Raw genomic sequence first — 22,013 nt, 5'->3', positions numbered from 1 at the left:
TGAGTCGGGTGAGATGGGTCCGACGACGGTGGACATCGCCGTATCAAAGTCAAGAAGGATCTCGGTTAAATGGCACTAACTAATTGGAGATAAGATGGCACATCACATCACACCATCACCATCCATCTGCAAATTCCGAAATCGCAGCATGGGTCGTACTGCATTATGATGCATTATCATAAATCGTTCCGTAACCCGATGTTGGCATATCACCGTCCATTCCTATCCTATCCTATTGACAAATGCTACAATGAAAACTTCCTGAGCTATCTATATACAGATATGATCCCTCGTTACCTCGAATCATCTCCAAATCCCTCTGGTACCCCAAATCGGGCCGCTCTCTTCCCTCCGACGGGGGTATTCTGCTCACTCCTTCCTGGTGGTGATCTACTTCGATCAAACATCGACATTGATCCGTCACCTCCTCCCTGAGTTTCATCTTCTAATCCGAAAGCCGATTGATCTGCCACATCGGACATTGATGACATACTTTGATTCTGATAGTGTCTCCCACCAACACCCACACCGAGACCAAACCCATTTTGACTATTCTGATAAGCCAGGTTGATGTTTGATCCTGATCGACTTTGACCACCGCCGCCATATCCAGCGCCCCCTCCGAGTTGGTCATAAACGTATCCCGTCTCAGTCCCACTAGCTCCTCTCGCACCGAGGGGAGAGAAGTTGAGTCTCTGTGTGACATTCTCCCTTTCGTCCATGGATGAGGTGACGCTCGATTCGCTCGTCGAGATCGAATGTTGATGTTTCGATCGGTGATATAGTCCGTTGGCGGAAGGGGAGGAGGTTTCGTATATCGGCGACGAGATAGATGCTTGATGGCCGCGCTGCGAGGTCAACACCATGAGACATCAGCGCTCGTGTCTTCAAGTACTGTTATTGACAGACCACACTCACCGCCATGATTGCTCTAACCCTTCGATCACTAACATCACTCCCGCTGGCAGCGTGTCTTCCCCCGCCACTGGGTCTGAAACTCGCTTTCGGAGATGTCGCCTCCGCCAAACCATCATCGAAGAACTGACCCAGACTGTGAAGAGCACCGACCAAGTCGCCCATCGAAGCATTATCCATCCCGCCGATAGTGACACCGGTCATTGGCGGCGATGGAATCCCATTATCCATACCCAAACTAATTTGACTTGGATTTCCACCGCCGAATCCGAATCCGAAGCCGTGTCCACCTCTCATATCCGCAAACTGGACGACCGAGAAGTGAGCAGAGGCAGCTCGAGTCTCGACCGCACAAGTGTTGAAGACAGCGTGAACGTTCTCCCTTGTGAGATTCGACAATTCTTTCGATTTCGGAACCGACCATCCACTTTCCTCGACGACTGAGCCGAAGATCTCGCCCGTGGATCCTGGACTAGCCCCGCCGTGAGCGAGGGGTTCCGCCGTTGCTGACGCTGTTACTGGCATATCCAAGACGTCAAGCGCTTGCGAGGCATGTTTGGTCGATACCAATCGCAGCAGAGGCTGTAGAAGCTCGCTTCCGTGAGTTTGGAGTGGCATTCTCGCTTCAGGTGACTGGAGAACCAGTTTGAGGATCTGCATACTCTTCTCCCTCATCCAATCGTGTGAATTCAACACGAAACCAAGCAGGAGCGTGACGATCTCGAGAGCATGAGTCGACATGTAATCCCGTAAAAGACTGGCCGCTTGTCGGATGAAATCATCCTTCGACCTGAATCTAACTCGTGCGAAACTGGTGAGCAATCGGGAGAAACTCGCGTTACCCTGCGCGTCCGCGATCGAGGCCAAGTCCAAAGCCATACTTGCTAGTTCTTCGTTTGGTTCGCCAAGATCGGTTGAATGCAACATCCATGGAAGAGCTGCGACGAAGCCGTGCAGAAGTCGATCGGAAGGAGGATCGATTAAATCGTCATGAGGCGCAGATGTCAGTCGTCGTATGAGATCAAAGGTCATGAAGGCTGTTTTCGATGACCGCAACCCGACCAAAAGCAACGATTGTAAGTACGGCGGAGGTCCCACCCAATCTGCTGGACGAAACGACACGAGCTGCTGCACTAATGCCGGATCCGCCAGATTCGTTTTGTCGAGTACGTGCGATAGGAGCTCGATAACTTCGGTGAATTCAGATTCGAAGGGCGTAGTAAGACAAGCAACGGAACACCAGAAGATTTGGGGGTATGAAAATGCCTCTGCCGCTGTCAGAGACTGAACGATGGATGCAAAAGTCCGCAGGACTTCTTGGTTGAATGTTTGTATCTCCGGCGATGAGGAACCGATAGTTGATGACAATCTCGCAAGAGTATCGGATACCATTCTAGGATTGACTCTCGGCGATAAGATTCGGAAGACTTGGAAAGATCGACACGCGAGATGTCGAATAGGACATGAAGTTGCCCATGTCAAAGCGAGTTCTCCCCATTGTTGTCGGATCCTCGGCTGCAATGGAAGTAAGATACCCAGAATCTTCATGATCAAATTCGTCATCTTTGGCGGAGCCAAAAAGGTAGATTCGGGTGTACCCATATCATCGGCTTTCCAGAATGACGAAGTTCGTGCTCTGGCTAACGCTGTGATCTTGTGTTCTGCATTCGTCCATATAGTCGCAGCGTCTTCGGTTGGAACATTCGAAACATCGGTTATCCATGAACGAAGGACTTGGAAGAAGACCAATTGTCCTTGATCTCGCAGGACTGGCGAAGCGTGATCGCAATGTATGAAAGCCGCATGCAGTAATGTCGGTAGCTGCTGTACTAGCTCGATATCATCCAGCCGATGAGGTAGCAGTTCTCCTGCAAACAGAAGAGCCAGTTGTCCAGTCGAAAAGGTTTGTGATCGAGCCGAAGGCGCGCTCATGATGGTGTCCAAGTTGACGAGGCTCGACATCGGACTAGGAGGAACATCCGCTTCTGGCAGTGCCGCCATCGCGGACGGCTCAACAAAGTTGCAGATCTCCTCGAAGATGGTATCACCCGCCGAACTTTGCGCAAGACACGCCATGATCTTCTGAGCATGGGCAACGAAGTCTGGCGATTTGCGCCTGCCGCCTTGTTCGAATAGAAACTTCACCAATGCGGTAGTGTTGCTTGTATGACCCGCTTCCGACCCAGCGAAAGTGGTGAGAATCCGCTTGACGATATCCAGGTGGTCATCACTGAACCTGACTCCTAGATATACAAGATTGTGCAGCGCTTGATGTTCGATAGCCGCATCTTCGGGGTTCAGCTCGGAAGTATCGGATGCAAGATCGAGGTACGCCATCCACGGTGCAAGAATGCTCAAAGTAGCTTGTCGTCTTGGTGCTTCTAGCTGGCTGAGACGGGTCGTACATTCCGCCAAGAACTCGAAAGCTCGATCAGCATATATCGCCGCGAGTTGGGTCGACATCGCTTCTTGCGCATGACGATAGATATTGGCGGAAGTGCTACCGATGCCGGGGAGTTTGATGGCCGCGCGGATCTTCTCGGTTGGGTCATCCAGAAGTGATACTGATAGCTGGTATGCTCTCTGACGGACCTCAGCGACGGGATGACCAAGTTTCGAGAGCGACAAGCATGTGACCTGCTCGATTGGAAGCTTCAGGAGACCCTCAGCGAGTACGTCGGCCACCACGCCGAAGAATGACGATTCGAGCAGGAACTGCTCTCCTTCGCCGAACGATTGATGGAGAACCTCGTCAAGGAGGCGTTCGTACGTCCAATTGTATTTGAGGAGAGCGAAAAGTGCCCGTCTGGATGGATGTCAGCTAGGCTACAGTCTCACTATAACAATCCCAACTCACCTGCCGGTCTCATGATGGGCAACAGAAGACGAGGAGAACATTCCTCTTATCCATCTCAACACCGTGAGAGGCTCGACAATATGATCCGAGGTCTGTGAGGCCGGTGTCGCATCTGCTGCTGAGATCAATTTGCCTTGCTAAGCGGGTTATGCGGTGTCAGCTAAGGAAGAACAGTCTCCTTCGCAGTGTTGAACTCACACAAAGTCCTGCCATGGCTTCCGCAGCTGCAGCGGATAATAGCTTCGTCTTCGCCTGAAGATCGTCCAAATACTGTCCTCTATCCCGATCCCCTCTGTATCCATCCGCTGCCGCTTGCAACGTATGACTCTCGCGTGCTTTCGCCACGTCTGGTCTTCGACCGACATGACACCACTCGTAACACAATTTGAAAACCGCTCCTCTCACTTCCTCCCCGAGGAACCGGTCTGAGCTGTCCAGCTTACCGAGAGCGTTCGTAAGGTTCTCCACAGTTATGCAGAATGACCGTCGGAGACTTTGTAGATCGTAATCTTCCTTGACAGCACGGTCGGATAGCAAGGTGTAGGTGACTTTGACGAACCCAATCATAGAAGAGAGATTGGTGAGGTGGGATGACGACTTTGCATCGAGAATCAGAGGCGAGATGAGGCGAAATACATGGGCGACTGCTGTCCAGATAGGTCCGTTGGCTGTAGACCGTCTTGAACCTTCTCGAGGATTTCCCACTTTTGTACCATCTGCTAAGCGTCGAACTACCGAGAGAAGCGTCTCGGATAACGGTCGCAGGTGGTTCTGTCCAATCGAACCGAGCGCATAGACTGCAGCATCCTTGAACCTCGGATCATCCCACGCAAGCAGAGAGGTAAGGTACTGGAACAGACCAGGCGAGTTGATCGACTCGTGATTGATTATGATGATGTCTTTCGTTCGTTGAACAGGGGGAGTCGCAGGAGCAGCCCCGTCCGCGCCCATCGTCACGCACAGTACGGACATGTAAGCTCTCCAATGTTCGGCCAGACTAGCAAGGTCCATCGTATTTCGAGCGGACAGTGAAGTCGATCGTCCAGGAACTGGCTTGATGATGCCAGACGTGGCTACCAACGCCACATGTGCTTGTAGCCTCAAGACGAGATGTGACACCGCGGCCCGTAGCTCCTGCGCCGGACCAGGCAACTGCTCGGCGACTTTGCCAACAAAGTATGGTAGGATCGCCAGCCACAACAAGCCATCTTTGGTATGCTCACTCTCCGCTATTCGTCGCAAGAGCTTGTTCTTGTCTTTTGCGGTGAAAAGATCGAATCTATATCGGTCGCTAGTTGACATCCACGGCAATCGTTTGATGCCCGCCACGTCTGCCTCATCCGCCGTGTAGTCGAGGATTTGAAGTACTCTTGTTAACGCGGACTTTTCCGGTGAAATTCGGCTGATACGAAAAGCCGCTGATGGTCGACGTTGTTGACCCTCCAGATCACGAGCCGTCACCAAGATCTCCGTAGCCAGCTTTCGAATCGGGAGCGCGGTCGAACAGAGGAGGAAGAGCGCACACCCTTCAATTTTGCTGATCTGCGAAGGTTCGATTGGCGCGATCCGACTCCCTTCGTCGTCATCAATCGATCTGGCTTCTGCGACTCGTTGATGCCCCACCAACGATCGTAGTAGATCCAGCCAGAGAGTTATGATCCGCTCGAACTGACTCTCCAGGAGTCTGGTGCCAATGAACGTGTCTCTGAACACGTGTCGGGTCTCAAAGATGAACTCTCGGAATATGTTGGAGAGCATGACGCATCGCTCGGGATTTTGTGCCATACGCCGGATAGCATCTCCAGCCGACGCGCAGACATCAGGATCTACCGAGAAGGTTCCTCGACAAAGGACGTTGGCCAACTGCGGAAAGTTGACGTCGCTGGGCATGCAGCGCGGAAGCGTATCGAGCAGAGCCTTCGTTAATCGGAAAGTCGATTCGTATCTAGCGGGATAGGCGGCGTAGACATCGCCGTGTTTGGCGGTGACGAGCTCCGTCGCCGTGTCCATTGCAGCGCTGGAGGAGGAATTCGACAGGGTGACCGCATCGGTGGACAGCAGAAGATGCTTCACAGCATTGTCGCACTGGAAAAGAAGCTCAATGAAAGCTGGACCACAGCGTTCGAGCAGCTCGTGCAACTCGGGCTTAACTTCCGCGTCGACCGTCATGCTTTCTCCTGATGCCTCGAAACCTTCCAAGTCGAATGTCGTATATTCGGGAGTTTGAGGCCAGGTTGCCGACTTCTCCAGCTCTACCGAACGCAAGGTATAGTTCACTGCCCGTACGAGTACAGTTGACCGCTCCGCGCTGATGAGGTTATCGGCCCTACGATCGCGTAAAAACTCGGATACAAACTCCTCTCCATAGTCGAGGTGGCGTGTCATGATGTAGTGAAGCATAGCGATAAACGGCTCGGACGGAATTTCCGGAGGGTAAAGTGTGGTCCCTGATGGGAAACATGTTCGAATGAGTGGATCGAGTCGTTTGCGCAAGGTTGTCGAGCTTTCGGAGCAACGATTAAGGTATATCCATAGGAGGCGGACGATCGCACCAATAGCAATGGGCCGCAGTTGACGATCCTGCACGGGAAAGGAATGAGTTTCTGTCCTGCAAATATCAGACCCCACAACTCACCTTGAATCTGACCATCACAGCATCGAAGCACGGCTGCCATTGCTGCATGAAAACCTCCCTAGGTGACACGCCCAACGCAGTAACCACCAACGGGAAGGCCGCCGCCCAGTATCTCTGCTTACCCGTCATTGCTACAGCTCGGTCTAAGATCACCGAGACCGCACGAGACCATTGAGGATGATTTACTTCCGCAGTTGCGGTTTCAATGACAGGATGCAACAAGCTTGTGAATGTCTCCGCGTAGGCGACCTTCAACGTCTGACCATGTGTGTTGGCGAAGAAGCTTGCCAGACTTTGGATGAATTCCGATGACATTTCGAGTTCTTCCTCCGGATACACTCGAAGCTTGAGATAACGCATACCCTTCAGTAGATGCTCTATTCTTGCCTCGGCCTCTTTGGTGGGCTGTGTGGAGCCTGCGTATTTCGACAGCTCGCGGATGAATCGATCGCTGACTGTAAGGAAACGAGTATTGGATAGCTGACCGAGTAGTTCAATTTGGAGCTGCGAGACCGCCTTCCTGTGTGGGAATTGCATGATTTCGTCGAGCTTCTCTGATCGATAGGCGTTGAAGGCGTTTTGCTCCAAGCTCATTCCGAGCTCTTGGTCCAGCGAGTCTTTCGGTACCACCTTGAGCAGCTCGATCAATGCTCGGTTCATGATATACCGGGCAGCCGATGATTTGCGAGCTTGAAGGATTGCGGCGGCATCTTCGACTCGCATTTGGAGCCCGAGTGAACGATCGAGATGAGCACGGACTTCGCTAGCACCGATATTGCCACAGTGGTCCCGACACCAGCTCATCAGGATATCGACCACTCGACGGGCGTGTCGATTCCCACAGTGGGCCAGAGAGTTAATCAGAGAATCAAACTGGAGATCCACATTCGCTTCCAGGACCGTGGAAAGGGAAGGTTGAGAATTCTGAGTGCTAGTCAGTTATTCATGTTCATGCTTTCAATCGATCGTCTCCCACTCACAAGTGGTCTAGCCCATAATCGACTGATCTTTTGATTCGCTGACTCTCTGAAGTCTCTAAACACAACTCTGAGCGCTTCTTCTCCGGGCGTTTTTCCAATTACCGTATCCAGGCTATCCTCCCCTCCAATACTACCCGTTCTTCTCGATGTGAACCCAAACACGCTACCAGCGTCACTTCCTTTCCTTCCCATCCTCGAGGGAGTCTGTCGCATAGGGATGGGCGGTAGAGCAGGTAAATGATGATCTTCAGCTCGAAAGCTTGACGATCCTTGTGACGTGTTCGACCGTCCACCTTGCGAACGATGGGATGAGGCGATTGAGTATTTCCTGCCATCTGGATTGTGAAAGCTACCCGCAGCTGGCGAAGAGGTGGACGGAGCTTTCCCGGACCGAGCGGCGGATTTGAAAGTCGCATGTTTGGGAGATATGGGGGAATCGAAACGAGAGAAAGGGTTCTTCAACGCTGGATACCCTGGTGCGCTATATTGTTTCGTATCAAGAGGCGGGACAGGGGGGACCGCATGATTATTGGAAGACTTGAAGGCATTCTTGAGAGAGGCAAGGGAGCCCTTTCGACCAGCAAGAAAGCCAGACGATGAACCGATCGATGTTCCGGGTCCGACCAACGACGACGAAGAGCCATTACTGAACTTCCCTAATCTAGGTTCTTGGCCTCCTGAGTTTGTAGCACCAAAACCAAACCCGTGCGAGTTCGGCGTCGGCGCTCCAACGGAATAGCTCGCCGAGGCTTTGGGTAGTGTTGGTCTATTGGGAGTAGTGGCGAGCTTAGGGGCAGCATAGGAGGAGTCGGATGAAGGGTTCGAACGGTGAGAGTAGGGATCCGTCTCTGGTAGGGAGGTAGTGGAGGAAGAGGCGGCCGCACCAAAAGACGGTTTCGGTAATGACGATAAGTAATCATCATCATCGTCATCGAAGTCTGCAGTGGAGGTGACGATTAACGTCAGCTTGGATACCTCAAATGAGATGACGTGAGCAGAGTTGATAGAACGGCTACATGACCGTTGGCTTGTCATGAAAGGAGGTGGTCAACATACTGGGAATAACAATCTCCTCCATTTTGAGGCAAGCTACTTCTTGTCGAGACCATCCGCTGAGCTACCCTCCGTCAAGTCTACCGTCCGTTGTTCCAAGCCGAGTGTTTGCAGAAGTAAAGTTAACAAATAATATCCAACATGAGGGATATGCACTTATGAAGAACATGGAAATCACGGCGCGTCCTTGTGTCTTGTCCAAGTGAAGCACCTCCACTCTAGTAAGAGTGCGAGTGCCACATGCCACGTGGCAAATCACCGCCAAATCCCGTTTACGTGTATCTTTTAGTGGTAGTGACGCGATGGATTGGATGGAATGATGGAATACTACATACGATGACAGCACAGTCCTCACACTCCACCTCACAAGCCGCCCACACCCCCCGCTTAGCCGCAATCGTTCCCCCCTCCCTCCCCCATATATCAATCCTACTCATTCTTTCCATCTCATTCTATCCTCCTTCTTTCATCCTTCTCAACCCAAAAACAAAACAAAAAGCCATAGTGAGTGTCAACCCCAGTCCTTATCGACTACGAGCTCATACTCACCAGACTCGTTGTTTGCTTTCATCTGTCTTCTCTTCATCTGTACAATCCCGATCTTGAACGTTCCATCAAATGTCCTTTGCTCGTCGTTTCGTCTCTACCGCAAGCAGCACAATGTCGTGAGTCAACCAGCACACACACTGCCAAGTTGCATCCATAACTGACATCGTATTGCTTCGATCCTTTAGCAAAGTCTACTTCGACGTCGCTATCAACAGTATGTTTTCCTTCATTCAACTATGACGCGTCAACTCATTGAACTGACAAAACCCCCAACAGACGCCCCCGCTGGCCGAATCACCTTCAAGCTCTTCGACGACGTTGTCCCCAAGACCGCCGCCAACTTCCGAGCTCTCTGTACCGGTGAGAAGGGCTTCGGCTACGCCGGCTCGGGTTTCCACCGAGTTATCCCCCAGTTCATGCTCCAGGGTGGTGACGTGAGTGCAGATCGAATTATGTTGTGATATATCATAGCTGACGTTCCCCTGCAGTTCACCAGTGAGTCTGCTCGAATACATAAGTCCATCTCGCGCGATCTGCTTTACTAACCTGACTGTTTTGACTCAAGACCACAACGGTACTGGTGGAAAGGTGAGTCTCCCTTTCGAGCACTAGCCTCACGCACCGCAACATGCTGATCCCATCGCTCGCTAGTCCATCTACGGCAACAAGTTCGCCGACGAGAACTTCAAGTTGCGTCACGACCGCCCTTACCTCCTCTCCATGGCCAACGCCGGTCCCAACACCAACGGCTCTCAGTTCTTCGTCACCACCGTCGTCACCTCTTGGCTCGATGGCAAGCACGTCGTCTTCGGTGAGGTCACCGAGGGCCAGGACCTCGTCAAGAAGATCGAGACCTACGGTTCCGACTCTGGCAGTGAGTAACCATCTCCTCATCCCACATATGACGCACACTGACAAGTCTCTTGCCTACTTCAGAGCCCAAGGCTAAGGTCACCATCACCGCCTCCGGTACTCTTTAAACAGTTCCTCTGAAATCAGAGTTCTGTGACTAACAAAAAAAGGAAGGAAGGAATGTAGTGTCTTATGACTCTTAAAGTAACTAAAGTGCGGATGTCGAATTTGAAGATGAAGAAATGCAACAGATGAAGTTGAACGAGATGTTGCATGATGCTGCGAGTCGACTCAGGATTCTATATTTGACACCGACCTCCTGGCCCGCAACTGACCCCTTGGTGGGCTAGGAGAGGTGACCCTCTTTAGTCGTTTTGCATATGTTCACGCATAAAGGTTCCATTGACTTCATCGGGTTGCATTTATCGTTTGCGAATATGGTCCTGGTGAGCGACTCAGGGACGCCAAACCAGTAGTTTGATAGCAGACATCTTCGGTCTACGTGGAGACGTAGTAAGCACGGACCAGCTTGTTGTGGGTTGTGCATTGCATGCCGTCTTGTATGATTATTGTACCAACTCACCTGTTCTGCATAGCAATGCAAGCCAAAGCGTAGCAAGGTTGATATCAATCCAACGTGGCACCTTGACCGGGTAATAGTGAGAGCAAGTGCGGGGACCCTCGTTCATCATCAACGAGCACACCTGGTCACCGTTACACCTCACCAACAACAACAATCACCAAGTGAATAGCCTCATGACCATACGTCTGTTTCACCAACTACACTAACATAGCTATAAATCAATCGATTCTGGTCCTTGGTCGTCATCGAACACTGTACACTGCTCACGATGGACGTCCTCAAAGCCGTGCAGACGTACGTGATGAAGATGATCACCGAAGTACCTGGGATGAAGGTACTACTGCTAGATGCTCATACGGTGCGTTCTCGTTTGTCTGTGATCCTGGGGATACCGCGCACCTCCTGCATTTGCGTGGGCTGCTCGCTAATGCTGCCACGTAGACGCCGATCGTGTCGCTTGTGACTACTCAATCAGAGCTACTTGCCCATGAGGTGTATCTCACAGACAGAATAGACAAGTATGTCCTCCTTATAACACTCTTCGCACACTGCACCCGCCCAACACAACCCGACAGGAATACCGCTGACTTCAATCACATATCACAGTTCATCCCGAGAAGCATTGAATCACTTGTCATGTGTCGCTTTTCTATCACCTACGGACCAATGTATAGAATGGGTGAAGCAGGAATTGGCGAAACCGAGATACGGCGGTTACTGGCTATGTAAGTGGGGAATTTCCCCAGTAGGGGCTCGTGGTCCGGAGTGAACATAGACTGATCATAATGGCAATCCATCGTAGATTTCTCAAACACCCTTACCAAATCACAGATCGAGGAAATGGCCACTGTTGACGAGTTCGAAGTCGTCAAAGAGGTTCAGGAATACTTTGCGGACTATCTGGCACAATATCATTCCCATTTCAGTTTGACTCAAGCTGCGCTAGCAGACGGAGGTGATGGACCGTCCAATGTGAGTTGATAAGAAAGTTGACGAGAAGCCTGTACTCGATCATCGCCATCCCCTTCGAGATCTAGTGACATCTTTGTTCTCTCCCGATTTGTGCTGACACCTCTATGTCCTTGTCTTGCCCCAGCCCCCACTGTACCTCCCCTCGCCGCTCTATCTTCCCCCACCAACCCTCTCATCTCACCTCCGCGCAATCCTTGCAGTCCTCTTATCGCTCAAGAAACGACCTGTCATCCGTTGGGAGAGGATGTCAGCCGGTGGGAGGAAGTTGGCGATGGAGGTCCAAGCGGCAATGCAGCAGCCGCCGTATAGGGAGCTATTCGAGTTTAGACCGACACAAGGGCCAGCTCCGCTCTTGTTAATTTTAGGTGAGTCGGCGTTCCCCTCCAAGCGTGGCAGGTCGGAGAAGGTCAATCAGTGGGCCCGTGGGAGAGGTGTTGGACGAGGCGAGATGGGAGGGATATGTTATCTCATCAGGTCAGTCAAAGCAACGAGCTGATCTCTCTCTTTACCAGACCGACGGAATGACCCGGTTACACCTCTGCTGTCACAATGGACGTACCAAGCAATGGTACACGAGCTGCTGGGCATCACCAACGGTCGAGTTCGAATAGCGCAAGAAGAGAACATCGAGCTGCGGGTGGGTCACTCAGCTGATCAAGTGCGACGTGCCTGAGCAACAGCTAACTCTTCCGCAGGACCTGGTACTCTCTACATCATCCGACCCTTTCTTCTCACAACATCTCTTTGCCAACTTTGGTGATCTCGGCGCTGCCATTGCGGCCTACGTTTCAGATTACCAAGCGCGAAACACCACCATGGGTCCCGCGGCCACATCACGCATCGAGACAGTCGCAGATATGAAACGGTTCGTCGAAGAGTACCCCGAAGTGAGAAGATTAGGTGGGAACGTTACGAAACATGTGACGTTGGTTGGAGAGTTGAGTAGACTAGTAGAGAGGGACGATTTGTTGGCTGTTAGTGAGGTAGAACAGAGTTTGGCGAGTCAGGAGAGTCATCAAGCGGATCTGCGGGTAAGTGTAGTCCAACACATTTGCCAGGTCCAACAAGGGTATCGAGGCTGATTGTTTGTATCCGTGCACTGTAGAGCGTCTTAACCCTTCTGTCGTCACCAAAAGTCCCGCAAGCGAACAAGCTTCGACTCGCTATCCTTTACGCATTGCGCTATCAAAAGCTCGTCGGCAACCAAATTGCCCAAGTAGTTGATCAACTGATCCTTAACGGTGTCCCAGCCGAAAGAGCACGTCTAGTCTACGTTATGTTGAATTTCGCTGGGGCAGACGTACGACAAGATGATCTATTCATGAACGAGAACTTCTTTAGTAGAGGTAAATCTGCGATCAAAGGATTGAAGGGTGTGGAAAACGTTTATACTCAACATACACCGCATCTGAGCCAAACGTTGGATTTGCTCTTGAAAGGGAGACTGAGAGAGACGAGTTATCCCTTCCTGGAAGGCGATGAAGCGGCCAGAACACAAAAGTGAGTCTCGGTTTAGGACGTGTCTACCTAGGAAGGATGATATGCATACTGACCGATGCGTTTGCGCTGTAGACCTCAGGATATCATCGTGTTCATGTTGGGTGGGACGACGTACGAAGAAGGTCGAGCCGTGGCATTGCTGAACCAAAGGCTGGCGAGCGATCCTGCCGGTGGACCAGGTGGGACACGGATCTTACTTGGCGGCAGTATGGTACACAACTCTACCAGGTGAGCTACAGCATGTATTTTTCTCTCCTACGTACTACAGCTGACGTGGTCATTTTGCTCCTGGCTCAGTTTCATCGACATGGTTTCGTCTGCTGCTGAAAATTATCCAACATCAATATACGCTCCACCGAGCAATACAGCACCTTCAACACTCCTCTCCAACGCTTCGACATCAGCCCTTCCTACCCCATTACCCAGTACCTCCACCACTCCCATCCCACCATCTTCAGCTTCAGCTGGTGGGATCAATCTCCGAGCAGGGGGATACGAACTTTCAGTAGGAGGCGCAGCAGGTTCAGGTTTGTATCGTACCAACCCAGGTGAAGTGGGCGCAAGTTTCGAAATTCCAAAGATTGAACAAGTTGCAGGAGGTATAAGAGATGGAGCGGGAAGATTGTGGGGTAATGTCAGACAAAAGGTCGAAGAGAGAGTCAGTAGGAGTGGAACACCTTCTGGCGGAAGGTAGATAGATGAGCGCGTAGTTCTGGATGGGTACACATTGTATATATGCATTCGGCACTTAGAATGTAAACCGTTGTGCAAATGCTTTCTCGTTTCTTCAATTTGTTGCTCCTCGCGCTTCACGCTCCACCGCCGTGTCAATGCCAATCTGCATGCTCAATTACAAAGAAAGAAAATATCCACTACCCTCCAAGCGGGCACCGCATCACCATCTCAACCATCATCTCTCATGTCCTATCCTTATACCTGAACCCTCAATCTATCATCCATCTCTGACTTAAGCGTAAGAAGCTTGGGCATCCTCGTCCACACTTGGGATCTCGTAGTCCTTCTTTGTAAACGCCTTACTACACTCTGCCATGGTGACTGACGCTCTGGAGATAGGGTCTGTCCTGTAGAAATCCGTTATTGGCTTCTTGAACTTGTTCGCTGAAGCAGCGGCCGTCTTTGCATTTGACAATGTCTCGAGACCAAGTTTGAGGATTTCCGCTGAAGGCTTCTCGACCTCGTCATATCGAACTGCTGAAGGTGAGATTTGGTGCAATCGAATTCTCAGGTCGGTGATGTTATCATACGGCAACGGTTGTCCAATGACCTCTGAGAGAGCTCGAACGATCTTCCAATCTTCTCGGGAGGCTCCAGGTGGAGGAACGGCAGTTCGTCCCATTTGACTTCGACCCTCGGTGTTGATCCATGTCGCGGACTTTTCAGTGTAGGCAGCGGCGGGAAGACAAGCATCGGCGAATTGGGCTCCAAAGTCACCGTGGTGACCCTGGTAAACAACAAAGGCGTCCTCGGGAATAGAAGCGGGGTCGAACTCGTCAGCGTTGAGGAGGTAGACGAATTTAGGTTTGGTAGAGGCGGCGGTGGAAGTAGGGGTGAATCCGATGTCATAAGCAGCAGCTCGAGAGGCGGCCTAAGTTACACCTGTCAGCATATGGTACAACCAAACTACATCTCTCAGTCCACACTCACCCGTTGGAGGACGGAGAAACCGGTCCACTCGGGAGTCAAGAACCTGCCAGCATTGTCCAAGACGTGCTTGCTAACAGCCTTCAACACCGCAGCACCGTCCTTGGTCTCTGTGACCGCGCTACCGACAATGATCAAAGGCTTCTTCGCCTCCTTCCAGATCTTGCCGAATGAGCCGGAACCCTTACCGCTAAGGAAGGCGGCAGCCTCCTTGGGGGAGGTACCGACGTGCTCGTACTCGAAAGTTGAGTCGAACTTCTCGCCGATCACGGCGAAATCGGTACCCCGGTGAAGGAAGGATTTCCTGAATCGAGAGTTGAGGATAGCAGCCTCATGTCGGGGGTTGGTGCCGATGAGAAGAATGGCATCGGCATCCTCAACGCTCTCAATACCGGTGTTGAAGAGGTAGTTGGATCGGATGTCGGCGGAGGCAGCGGGAGGAGCGTCACCAAGAGATTGGTCGAGAGCGAGGTTCTCGGAGCCTAGTCTGTTGATGAGGTCCTTGACAGCAACGAGGGTCTCGGTATCGGCGAGAGCACCGGCAACAGCCTTGATCTCGTCTCCCTTAGCACCTGAGTTGAGGAGACCATGTCGGATAGTCTCCAAAGCCTGCTCCCAACCGGCGGGAACAAATCGCTCGCCCTCTCTGACGAGTGGTGTTGTCAATCGTTGGTATTTCAATCCATCGTTGGCGTATCGGGTCTTGTCGCTGATCCACTCCTCGTTGATCTCATCGTTGATCTTGGGTTGGACTCGCATAACCTGAACACCTCTGGAGTCGATTCGGATGTTGCTACCCAAAGCATCCAAGACATCCACACTCTCCGTCTTCTTCAACTCCCAAGGTCTAGCTTGGAAAGCGTATGGTTTGGAGGTAAGGGCACCGACGGGACAGAGGTCGATGATGTTTCCTGACATTTCCGAGTCCATAGTCTTCTCAATGTACATGCCGATTTGGAGATCGTTTCCTCGACCTGTTGTACCGAGATCCTCAACACCAGCGACGTCGTTGGCGAATCGGACACATCGGGTACATTGAATGCACCTGTTCATGGAAGTCTTGACGATAGGTCCGAGATCCTTGTTCTCCACCGCTCGCTTTCCTGTAATCTCGTGGAATCGTGTTCGATCAGAACCATATCGCATCGATTGATCTTGAAGATCACACTCTCCTCCTTGATCACAGATGGGACAGTCGAGGGGGTGGTTGGCGAGAAGGAATTCCATGACACCCTCACGGGCTTTGTGGACGAGAGGGGTGTTGGTGAAGACTTTGGAACCGGGCATGGCAGGCATGGCACATGATGCGACGGGTTTTGGTGATCGCTCGACCTGTCAGTGTGATTTAGCACATCAACGTTCTTCTCTACTGTGGACAGATCACCCACCTCGACCAAACACATTCGACAGTTACCAGCGATAGCTAATCGGTCATGGTAACAGCTGTGATAGGTATCAGGTGTCAGCTTGGATTTGCCCCATGCAACGAAGGAAGAAAAGGCTCACAATCGGGGAACAGCAGCACCACTATATAGTAAGGGGAAATGTCAGCGTAAGCTTCTCATCGGGGTGTGTGGGTCTCGCAACTACTCACGCAGCTTCCTGTATTGACCAAGTGTATCAGCAAACATACACCAGCAGGGCTCACGACAAGCGACACTCACACAAGCCTGGATCAACGCAGTCCCTTGAGGAACTGTCACCTCCTTTCCATCGATAGTCAAGGTGATATCCGCCTGTCTAGGTCGAGAAGAGGAGAATAGTCGGTTTCCTAAGCATTACCAAGCAAATCGTCAGTACGCTTCCCCAAGAAAGGAAACATCGCCACACTGTCGATTTGAGATTGTTGAATGGGGTGGAACAACAAAACTCACGTGAAGGTCCACCGACTTGACGAGCGATCGATCTACCAGCGGCGATATGGCGCAGCATTTTGAGAGTTGGTGTTACTACGCTGAAGGGATGGAGGGTGGGAGGATTGGGGGGAAGGGGTATGATATCGACACAAGAGTGATTTAGCAACAAGCAACAAGCAGCAAGCAACAAGCAGCAAGATGGTCAACGGTCAACGGTCACAAACGGTGCAACCACAATGCTCGGAATGGTAGATGGTTACAGTGCATATGTACGGTGGGACGGCGATTTAAAGGTGAAATTCCGATTTGTGGCACTTTTCATTTCCTCCAATGACAGCGCTTTCGTTTCGGATCAAGTGCGACCAATCCAACGTCTCATGTGTCATCATCGTTGCATTGCTGTTGAACGAGGTATAACTATGGTACAAAAAGCAGAAGCCCAAAGTATGTAAAGTAGATCCTTCTTTCTCCCAGCTTCCCGACTGGACCTCTCTAGCAGTACCGCGCACGCGTGCATGTATGCTATATCATATCCAGTTACCGCCCTTCACGCCCTTGTACTGCCTTCCTTTCGCCGAGCCTTGCTCACTCAGTATCACATCATCCCTGACGATCATCTCGTCCAAGACATCCCAACTCGCCCAATCGTCCAAATCATATTCTTTCTCCTTCCTCAATCTCCTGCCTCTCTTCTCTTTGTGATCTTTCGTCTTCTTCGTCTTCTTGTCATCATCGGTGTTCGAGGCGACACGTCGTATGAATGGGAAATGAAGTTTCTTGCCTAGGATGTATTCTACGTCCCTCAGCAGAGTCTGTCGAGGACGAGGATCGAACAGTGTCAGTTCGATAGGAAGCGGTATCAAAGGTGTAGGTGTGGGCGAAGTAGGTTCTGCTCTGTCCGAGCGGTACGATTTGGGCGATTGGTAGATTGAGTGATGGCCGAGATTGTGTGCCACTCGAGTAGGTGAGAGCGGTTTTGCAAGGTTCGCAGTTGGACTTCTCGCTCTTCTGTACGACGAAGGTGTGGACGGTGGGGACGGGGCTGTACGTGTAGTTTGGAACGAATCCATGGATGCGTTGAACGATGTATATTGATTCGAGGCAACGTGCGTAGAGAAGGGATGATTGGGTGGGAGAGTGTGGGTTCGTGGTGGTGAAGGCGCAGGTCGAGAGGGGTACATTGTTGTCCTTGTTTGCAGGTGTTGTTGTTCGTGTGTGTCTCAGTGACGATGATCAGTATGATATTTATTTTGAGGCGTCGTTATGTCAGTTTGAGAGGGACACAATCAGTCTTACACATATTTGGGGCTTTTTATATGCATGATGAAGCACATCAGCTCATCATGTCACTTCACGATCCTCTCATCTGGTTGATGTGATGATGATGTGAAGTCGATTTGACGTTGATGTGCTTTCACCACCTCGTCAATTGCTCCCGCCAGGAGGTGATGAAACGTGTATCAAGCTGCCCCTTGACGAATCGTAAACCGAGAGGTAAACCGAGTGTTTATTGATGCATAATGTAGAACATGAATCGTAAGTACGCGGGCTGTTCTTACTCCTCTTACTCTATACACGCCCCAGTTATCCGTCTACTTGTGCAACCAATTCAAACCCCTGAACACGGCCCAAGCACCAAATGTCGCCCCGACATAGGTCGCAACCCTCTGTTCAAGGTTCATGATATTCAAGAATGGATATGCGAATTGACCATTGATCGAAGCGCAATGCTCGGCCCAGAATCCGTAGGCGATTCCAAATGTCGTGGCGAGGAGCAGAGCGCCGTAAGTCGACTGAGGGGGTCGGAATTTGCGTTCAAGGAGGAAGAAGTCTGTAATGGTGAGGAGTGAATCAGTTACAATGCAACATATACTCAACTCAGAGTTACAGAACAGTAGAGAGAGACTATGCACTTACCTGCGATCAGAGCCAAAGCAGGTACCAAGTGCATGCTGATGTCCATCCATAAGGGGATCCGGAAGAGCGAGTCCATGCCCTCCGCTGAAGACGGTTCAGAAGGGTTCCCTGCACTGGAATTAGAAGGAAGCATGAGATGTGGTGCAAAAAGGACGAGGGACCACTGCCAACCGATTCATTATTAGCAGATTGAAAGACGGTGGTCGTTCAAGATGGACCTCTCACGTAGATGGACGAGATGACGAGCTCTACGGGAAGGGCAGCGAGCAAGAAGACGCGCTTTATAGGTCGGAAGACTGGTCGAGAAGGATTAGCTCGGAAACAGCATTCGGTCAGATCAAGAGAAACAACCCACAAGTAACGCCAGGGAGATAGTCTGAGATGGTTGATAGAAGCATGCAAGTGACCGAGGCGAAGAGCCTGCCAAGTAGTGGTCAGACATCATAGCCCACTATTGACGAAGACTTGCGGTCCGTCATCTCTGTATGGACTCACCCTAATATCGTGAGATACTGGAAGAATCCTGCGTTTGTTGACATTCAACATTAGCACTCGTCAACATGATCGACGACCGTCACGACGCAACACACCTCCATACTACATGAAAGCAATTCGTCAGCTGAATGAAACATGATGACATGTATCGTTGCAGCTCACCTGAGGTCCTATAGCATTGGTGATTGGCGATCCTTGTATTCCTACAAAACCATTGATCATAATGGCTGCAGAGACGACATGGAAGATGATTCGCAACGTCTTGGGATGCGCGTCGACCGCTTTGGGTGTAGTGGTGGATGGATGAGGACGAGACATCTTGAGGGGTGGTGTTTGAGATGGTCTAGCCGATAGTAACGGTCAATATCAATCAATGAGATAGTGATGCAAGTTGATGATGTAGCGAGCTAGAATCAACAGTGATTCACAATACGATCATGAACTATGATCTTTGAACTTTTGGACTGATCGTCCCCTGTCGTCATAGTTTGTTTTCACGTAAATCACCTCACGTAAAGCAATTGAAATACACATTTTCGGAACCTCTCCCTGTCATATTACATAGCCAAAGATCTTATCACGATTTGTTGCTGTATGCTCGCACACTCTCTCAGAACTCGCCCTATACATCACCCCATGACTTATATGCAGATGCAAACAGGACATATCGTATGCGAGTCCCATTGCTTTCTTTGTTGTTCGTGGATTGACATAGGATTTCACGTCCCGTTCCGGTCTTTACGGAGCGATCTGAATCCGGGTACGCGCGGGGGAGTAACCGCATCTGGTCAAAGTAAATAACATTTCTGCCCAGTGCTTCCTCGAACGATAACAACAATCACTTTCATCCTTCTCTCCAGAAACACATACATCCATTCTGTCCAATTGCTTTCTCAATTTGTTCGGTCCTCGTAACAGCTTATAGATCTATAGTATAGTCGCGTTCCACCATGTCAAACTACTCGTTCTACGCCATCCCTGCCATCTTCCTCCAGACTCTCCTCGCTTCCAATCGAGGTGCTGTCGTCCGCTATGGTGTCAAGAACAATGTCAGCCCTCGAACGACATTGGACTACATGGAGAAGAGTGGTAAATTCGATAAGAAGGTGACGGACATGTTGAGAAGGAGACAGGCGGCGCACGAGAACTGTACAGAGAACCAACCGATCATGTTTGCAGCTATTGTGAGTGTTGTCTGCACTTTCTTGTACCGGAGACAGAGAGCGACGAGGGAGTGAAGAGAGAAGTAGTGCTGGAGTGAACCGTACATGTGGGAGCAATGAAGTAAAGCTGATGACTGATCACTCGTTTGTAGATCGCGGGCAATGCAATGGGTCTCCCTGCCTCTTTCATGAACAAAGTCTCCATCGGCTACTTTGTTCTGAGATGGTTGTATAGTGAGTCATTGTGATCCCTCTTCACCACCACACACTGTTGCATTTAGACCCATATTTCAACCTACAGCTCGTCTTGATCGCTCGCTGACTGTCTTATAGTCTGGGCATACATCAAATTCGACACTCGTGGCAAATCGTTCATCCGAAGTATCATCTATTGGGGATGTAACTGTGAGTATAGCATCATATATCACTCACGGCTACATCGCCTCTTCCCTTCATCACTTCTTTCCTGTGCTGCTTCGGTGTCGATGTCTATCCCGGTCTACCGTGACATACATGCACAGCACTGCTTGAAAAATGGAGCTGACCTTGCCTTCTCCGAACGCAGTCTGTTTCCTCGCGACTTTTGTTAAATGCGGTCTCAAGTTGAACGAGAGTGTTCTCAAGCTATAAGTTTGATACCGATGGCGATGACACAATACCACAAATAGGATGCATGGCAGTGCTTCGGATGACATCGAAGGACCGCACGGACCATTTAACGCAGTTCATGACCCTGCGTGTGTGTATCAAAGGGGGGTCTGTGCGTGTGAGTGGCCCCTCACAGCACGGTGCTGTGCCACGAGGCGGGGTTGGTGTCTGGTCTGGACCACTGGAATCATGATCGGGAGAGGAGTGACAATGACGGTTGTCGATCAGCTAATAAAGTACGCAAGGCACAATGCTTCTAATCTCGGACGCAAAGTCAATCCATGACCGACTGACACTGCTTCTGACAAAGAAGCGCTGCATGAGGATGACTAACATTCTACATCATCTGAACTGGGAGTCATTTGTCTTATATCTTATTAATATGACCGGTTTCGTCGTCGTCAATGCCGACAGACAAGATACATACCACCGAAAACCGCAATCATGTTCATGTCAGGCGAACTCTACGTAAGTCCGCTCGACTCACTTTCCATCGACACTGCTGAGGTCATGGGGTATGGCTGACGCAACACCACAGGCTCAATCATATTGCGGGACGATGATCAATTCGTTCTCTTACGCAGAATTCAACGCTTATGTCGCTCGTATCAGAGCTTGCTTTGCCTACGGTATGTCCTCGAGAAATATCGTAAACACTCTACCTATCAAACGAGACTTCCTGCAACCAAATTTGTACTCTTCCTTCATGGCGTCTCAAAAAGTAACTGATTGTCATAACCCTATTGCAGGATACGAACCACATGTCGAGCTTCTCCCACTCACACACGAGGAACGACTCCGAGGATGTCCTGGTCAACAGCAAATCACACTATTTCGCAATTGGCCTTTCACGCCTGACGAATTGAGGAGAGTGGAGAGTATTCTCCCATATGGAACATCCAGTGAGTGCATCGTGGATCTCTTTGTCTGCCCCGAGACAACATTTCTGACCAACGAAATGTGCTTCATTGCACAGTTGCAGAGTAGCCACCGAGGACAGGTCATCGTCCTTCCTCGAGCGATCAGAGTTGTAAATACCTTATACGAAACACGTCAAAGGGAGAGGGTTGTATGTATACAGTATACCTGTGTCAAGTGACTCTACAAGACAACTTCTGCGTGTGTGTGCATCCCTCAACATCTTCAAAAGGTTTTTTTTTCGTCGTGCAGGTCGAAGCTTGACGATCAATCGGAAGATACTGTATCTCGTGGCGTAGAGTGGCGTGGAAAGGGAGTTCTCACCTTGTCAAAGGAGGGTACTGATTCTTCGATCACACTCAAACACACAATTACCCCTTGAACTGTAAAGCGTATCACGGATTTTGATGCATCGCTTACTTCGCCTCACAAGCCCCACGTTCGGACATTCACGCACT

The 22,013-nt window shown here is 50.7% G+C and overlaps 8 protein-coding genes across 8 annotated transcripts; 4 read left to right on the top strand and 4 right to left on the bottom strand.

The window, feature by feature from the left end:
- Window positions 1-293: 293 nt before the first annotated feature.
- CI109_100199 (uncharacterized protein) lies at window positions 294-8,465 on the bottom strand (the record flags this gene model as incomplete). The annotated part of the gene is made up of 7 exons (XM_032006924.1): window positions 294-848; window positions 919-3,721; window positions 3,773-3,909; window positions 3,971-6,352; window positions 6,408-7,331; window positions 7,388-8,325; window positions 8,444-8,465. 7 exons carry the CDS (start codon window positions 8,463-8,465, stop codon window positions 294-296), a joined length of 7,761 nt encoding a protein of 2,586 aa, XP_031858843.1.
- Window positions 8,466-9,058: 593 nt separating this feature from the next.
- On the top strand, window positions 9,059-9,969 carry CI109_100198 (peptidyl-prolyl cis-trans isomerase; the record flags this gene model as incomplete). The annotated part of the gene is made up of 6 exons (XM_065966737.1): window positions 9,059-9,105; window positions 9,175-9,203; window positions 9,266-9,427; window positions 9,555-9,577; window positions 9,641-9,863; window positions 9,926-9,969. The coding sequence occupies 6 exons, from the start codon at window positions 9,059-9,061 to the stop codon at window positions 9,967-9,969; spliced, it is 528 nt and encodes a 175-aa protein (XP_065822809.1).
- A 723-nt stretch (window positions 9,970-10,692) lies between these two features.
- On the top strand, window positions 10,693-13,590 carry CI109_100197 (uncharacterized protein; the record flags this gene model as incomplete). Its single annotated transcript, XM_032006922.1, has 10 exons — window positions 10,693-10,782; window positions 10,866-10,942; window positions 11,031-11,149; window positions 11,227-11,396; window positions 11,521-11,761; window positions 11,909-12,033; window positions 12,092-12,427; window positions 12,502-12,896; window positions 12,969-13,124; window positions 13,194-13,590. The coding sequence occupies 10 exons, from the start codon at window positions 10,693-10,695 to the stop codon at window positions 13,588-13,590; spliced, it is 2,106 nt and encodes a 701-aa protein (XP_031858841.1).
- Window positions 13,591-13,863: 273 nt separating this feature from the next.
- On the bottom strand, window positions 13,864-16,490 carry CI109_100196 (NADH dehydrogenase (quinone), G subunit; the record flags this gene model as incomplete). The annotated part of the gene is made up of 7 exons (XM_032006921.1): window positions 13,864-14,502; window positions 14,562-15,890; window positions 15,947-16,001; window positions 16,065-16,085; window positions 16,153-16,160; window positions 16,223-16,329; window positions 16,433-16,490. The coding sequence occupies 7 exons, from the start codon at window positions 16,488-16,490 to the stop codon at window positions 13,864-13,866; spliced, it is 2,217 nt and encodes a 738-aa protein (XP_031858840.1).
- A 451-nt stretch (window positions 16,491-16,941) lies between these two features.
- On the bottom strand, window positions 16,942-17,595 carry CI109_100195 (uncharacterized protein; the record flags this gene model as incomplete). The annotated part of the gene is made up of 1 exon (XM_032006920.1): window positions 16,942-17,595. One exon carries the CDS (start codon window positions 17,593-17,595, stop codon window positions 16,942-16,944), a length of 654 nt encoding a protein of 217 aa, XP_031858839.1.
- Window positions 17,596-18,006: 411 nt separating this feature from the next.
- Window positions 18,007-19,265, bottom strand: CI109_100194 (uncharacterized protein; the record flags this gene model as incomplete). The annotated part of the gene is made up of 8 exons (XM_032006919.2): window positions 18,007-18,245; window positions 18,332-18,494; window positions 18,557-18,627; window positions 18,687-18,751; window positions 18,827-18,854; window positions 18,922-18,928; window positions 18,989-19,169; window positions 19,255-19,265. The coding sequence occupies 8 exons, from the start codon at window positions 19,263-19,265 to the stop codon at window positions 18,007-18,009; spliced, it is 765 nt and encodes a 254-aa protein (XP_031858838.2).
- A 511-nt stretch (window positions 19,266-19,776) lies between these two features.
- Window positions 19,777-20,619, top strand: CI109_100193 (uncharacterized protein; the record flags this gene model as incomplete). Its single annotated transcript, XM_032006918.1, has 4 exons — window positions 19,777-20,010; window positions 20,142-20,223; window positions 20,323-20,394; window positions 20,555-20,619. 4 exons carry the CDS (start codon window positions 19,777-19,779, stop codon window positions 20,617-20,619), a joined length of 453 nt encoding a protein of 150 aa, XP_031858837.1.
- Window positions 20,620-21,081: 462 nt separating this feature from the next.
- CI109_100192 (uncharacterized protein) lies at window positions 21,082-21,736 on the top strand (the record flags this gene model as incomplete). Its single annotated transcript, XM_032006917.2, has 3 exons — window positions 21,082-21,105; window positions 21,176-21,266; window positions 21,387-21,736. The coding sequence occupies 3 exons, from the start codon at window positions 21,082-21,084 to the stop codon at window positions 21,734-21,736; spliced, it is 465 nt and encodes a 154-aa protein (XP_031858836.2).
- Window positions 21,737-22,013: the final 277 nt, after the last annotated feature.

The sequence above is a fragment of the Kwoniella shandongensis genome, chromosome 1, assembly GCF_008629635.2.
Source record: "Kwoniella shandongensis chromosome 1, complete sequence".
Taxonomy (NCBI): domain Eukaryota; kingdom Fungi; phylum Basidiomycota; class Tremellomycetes; order Tremellales; family Cryptococcaceae; genus Kwoniella; species Kwoniella shandongensis.
This window is presented reverse-complemented; position numbering and strand designations above follow the sequence as displayed.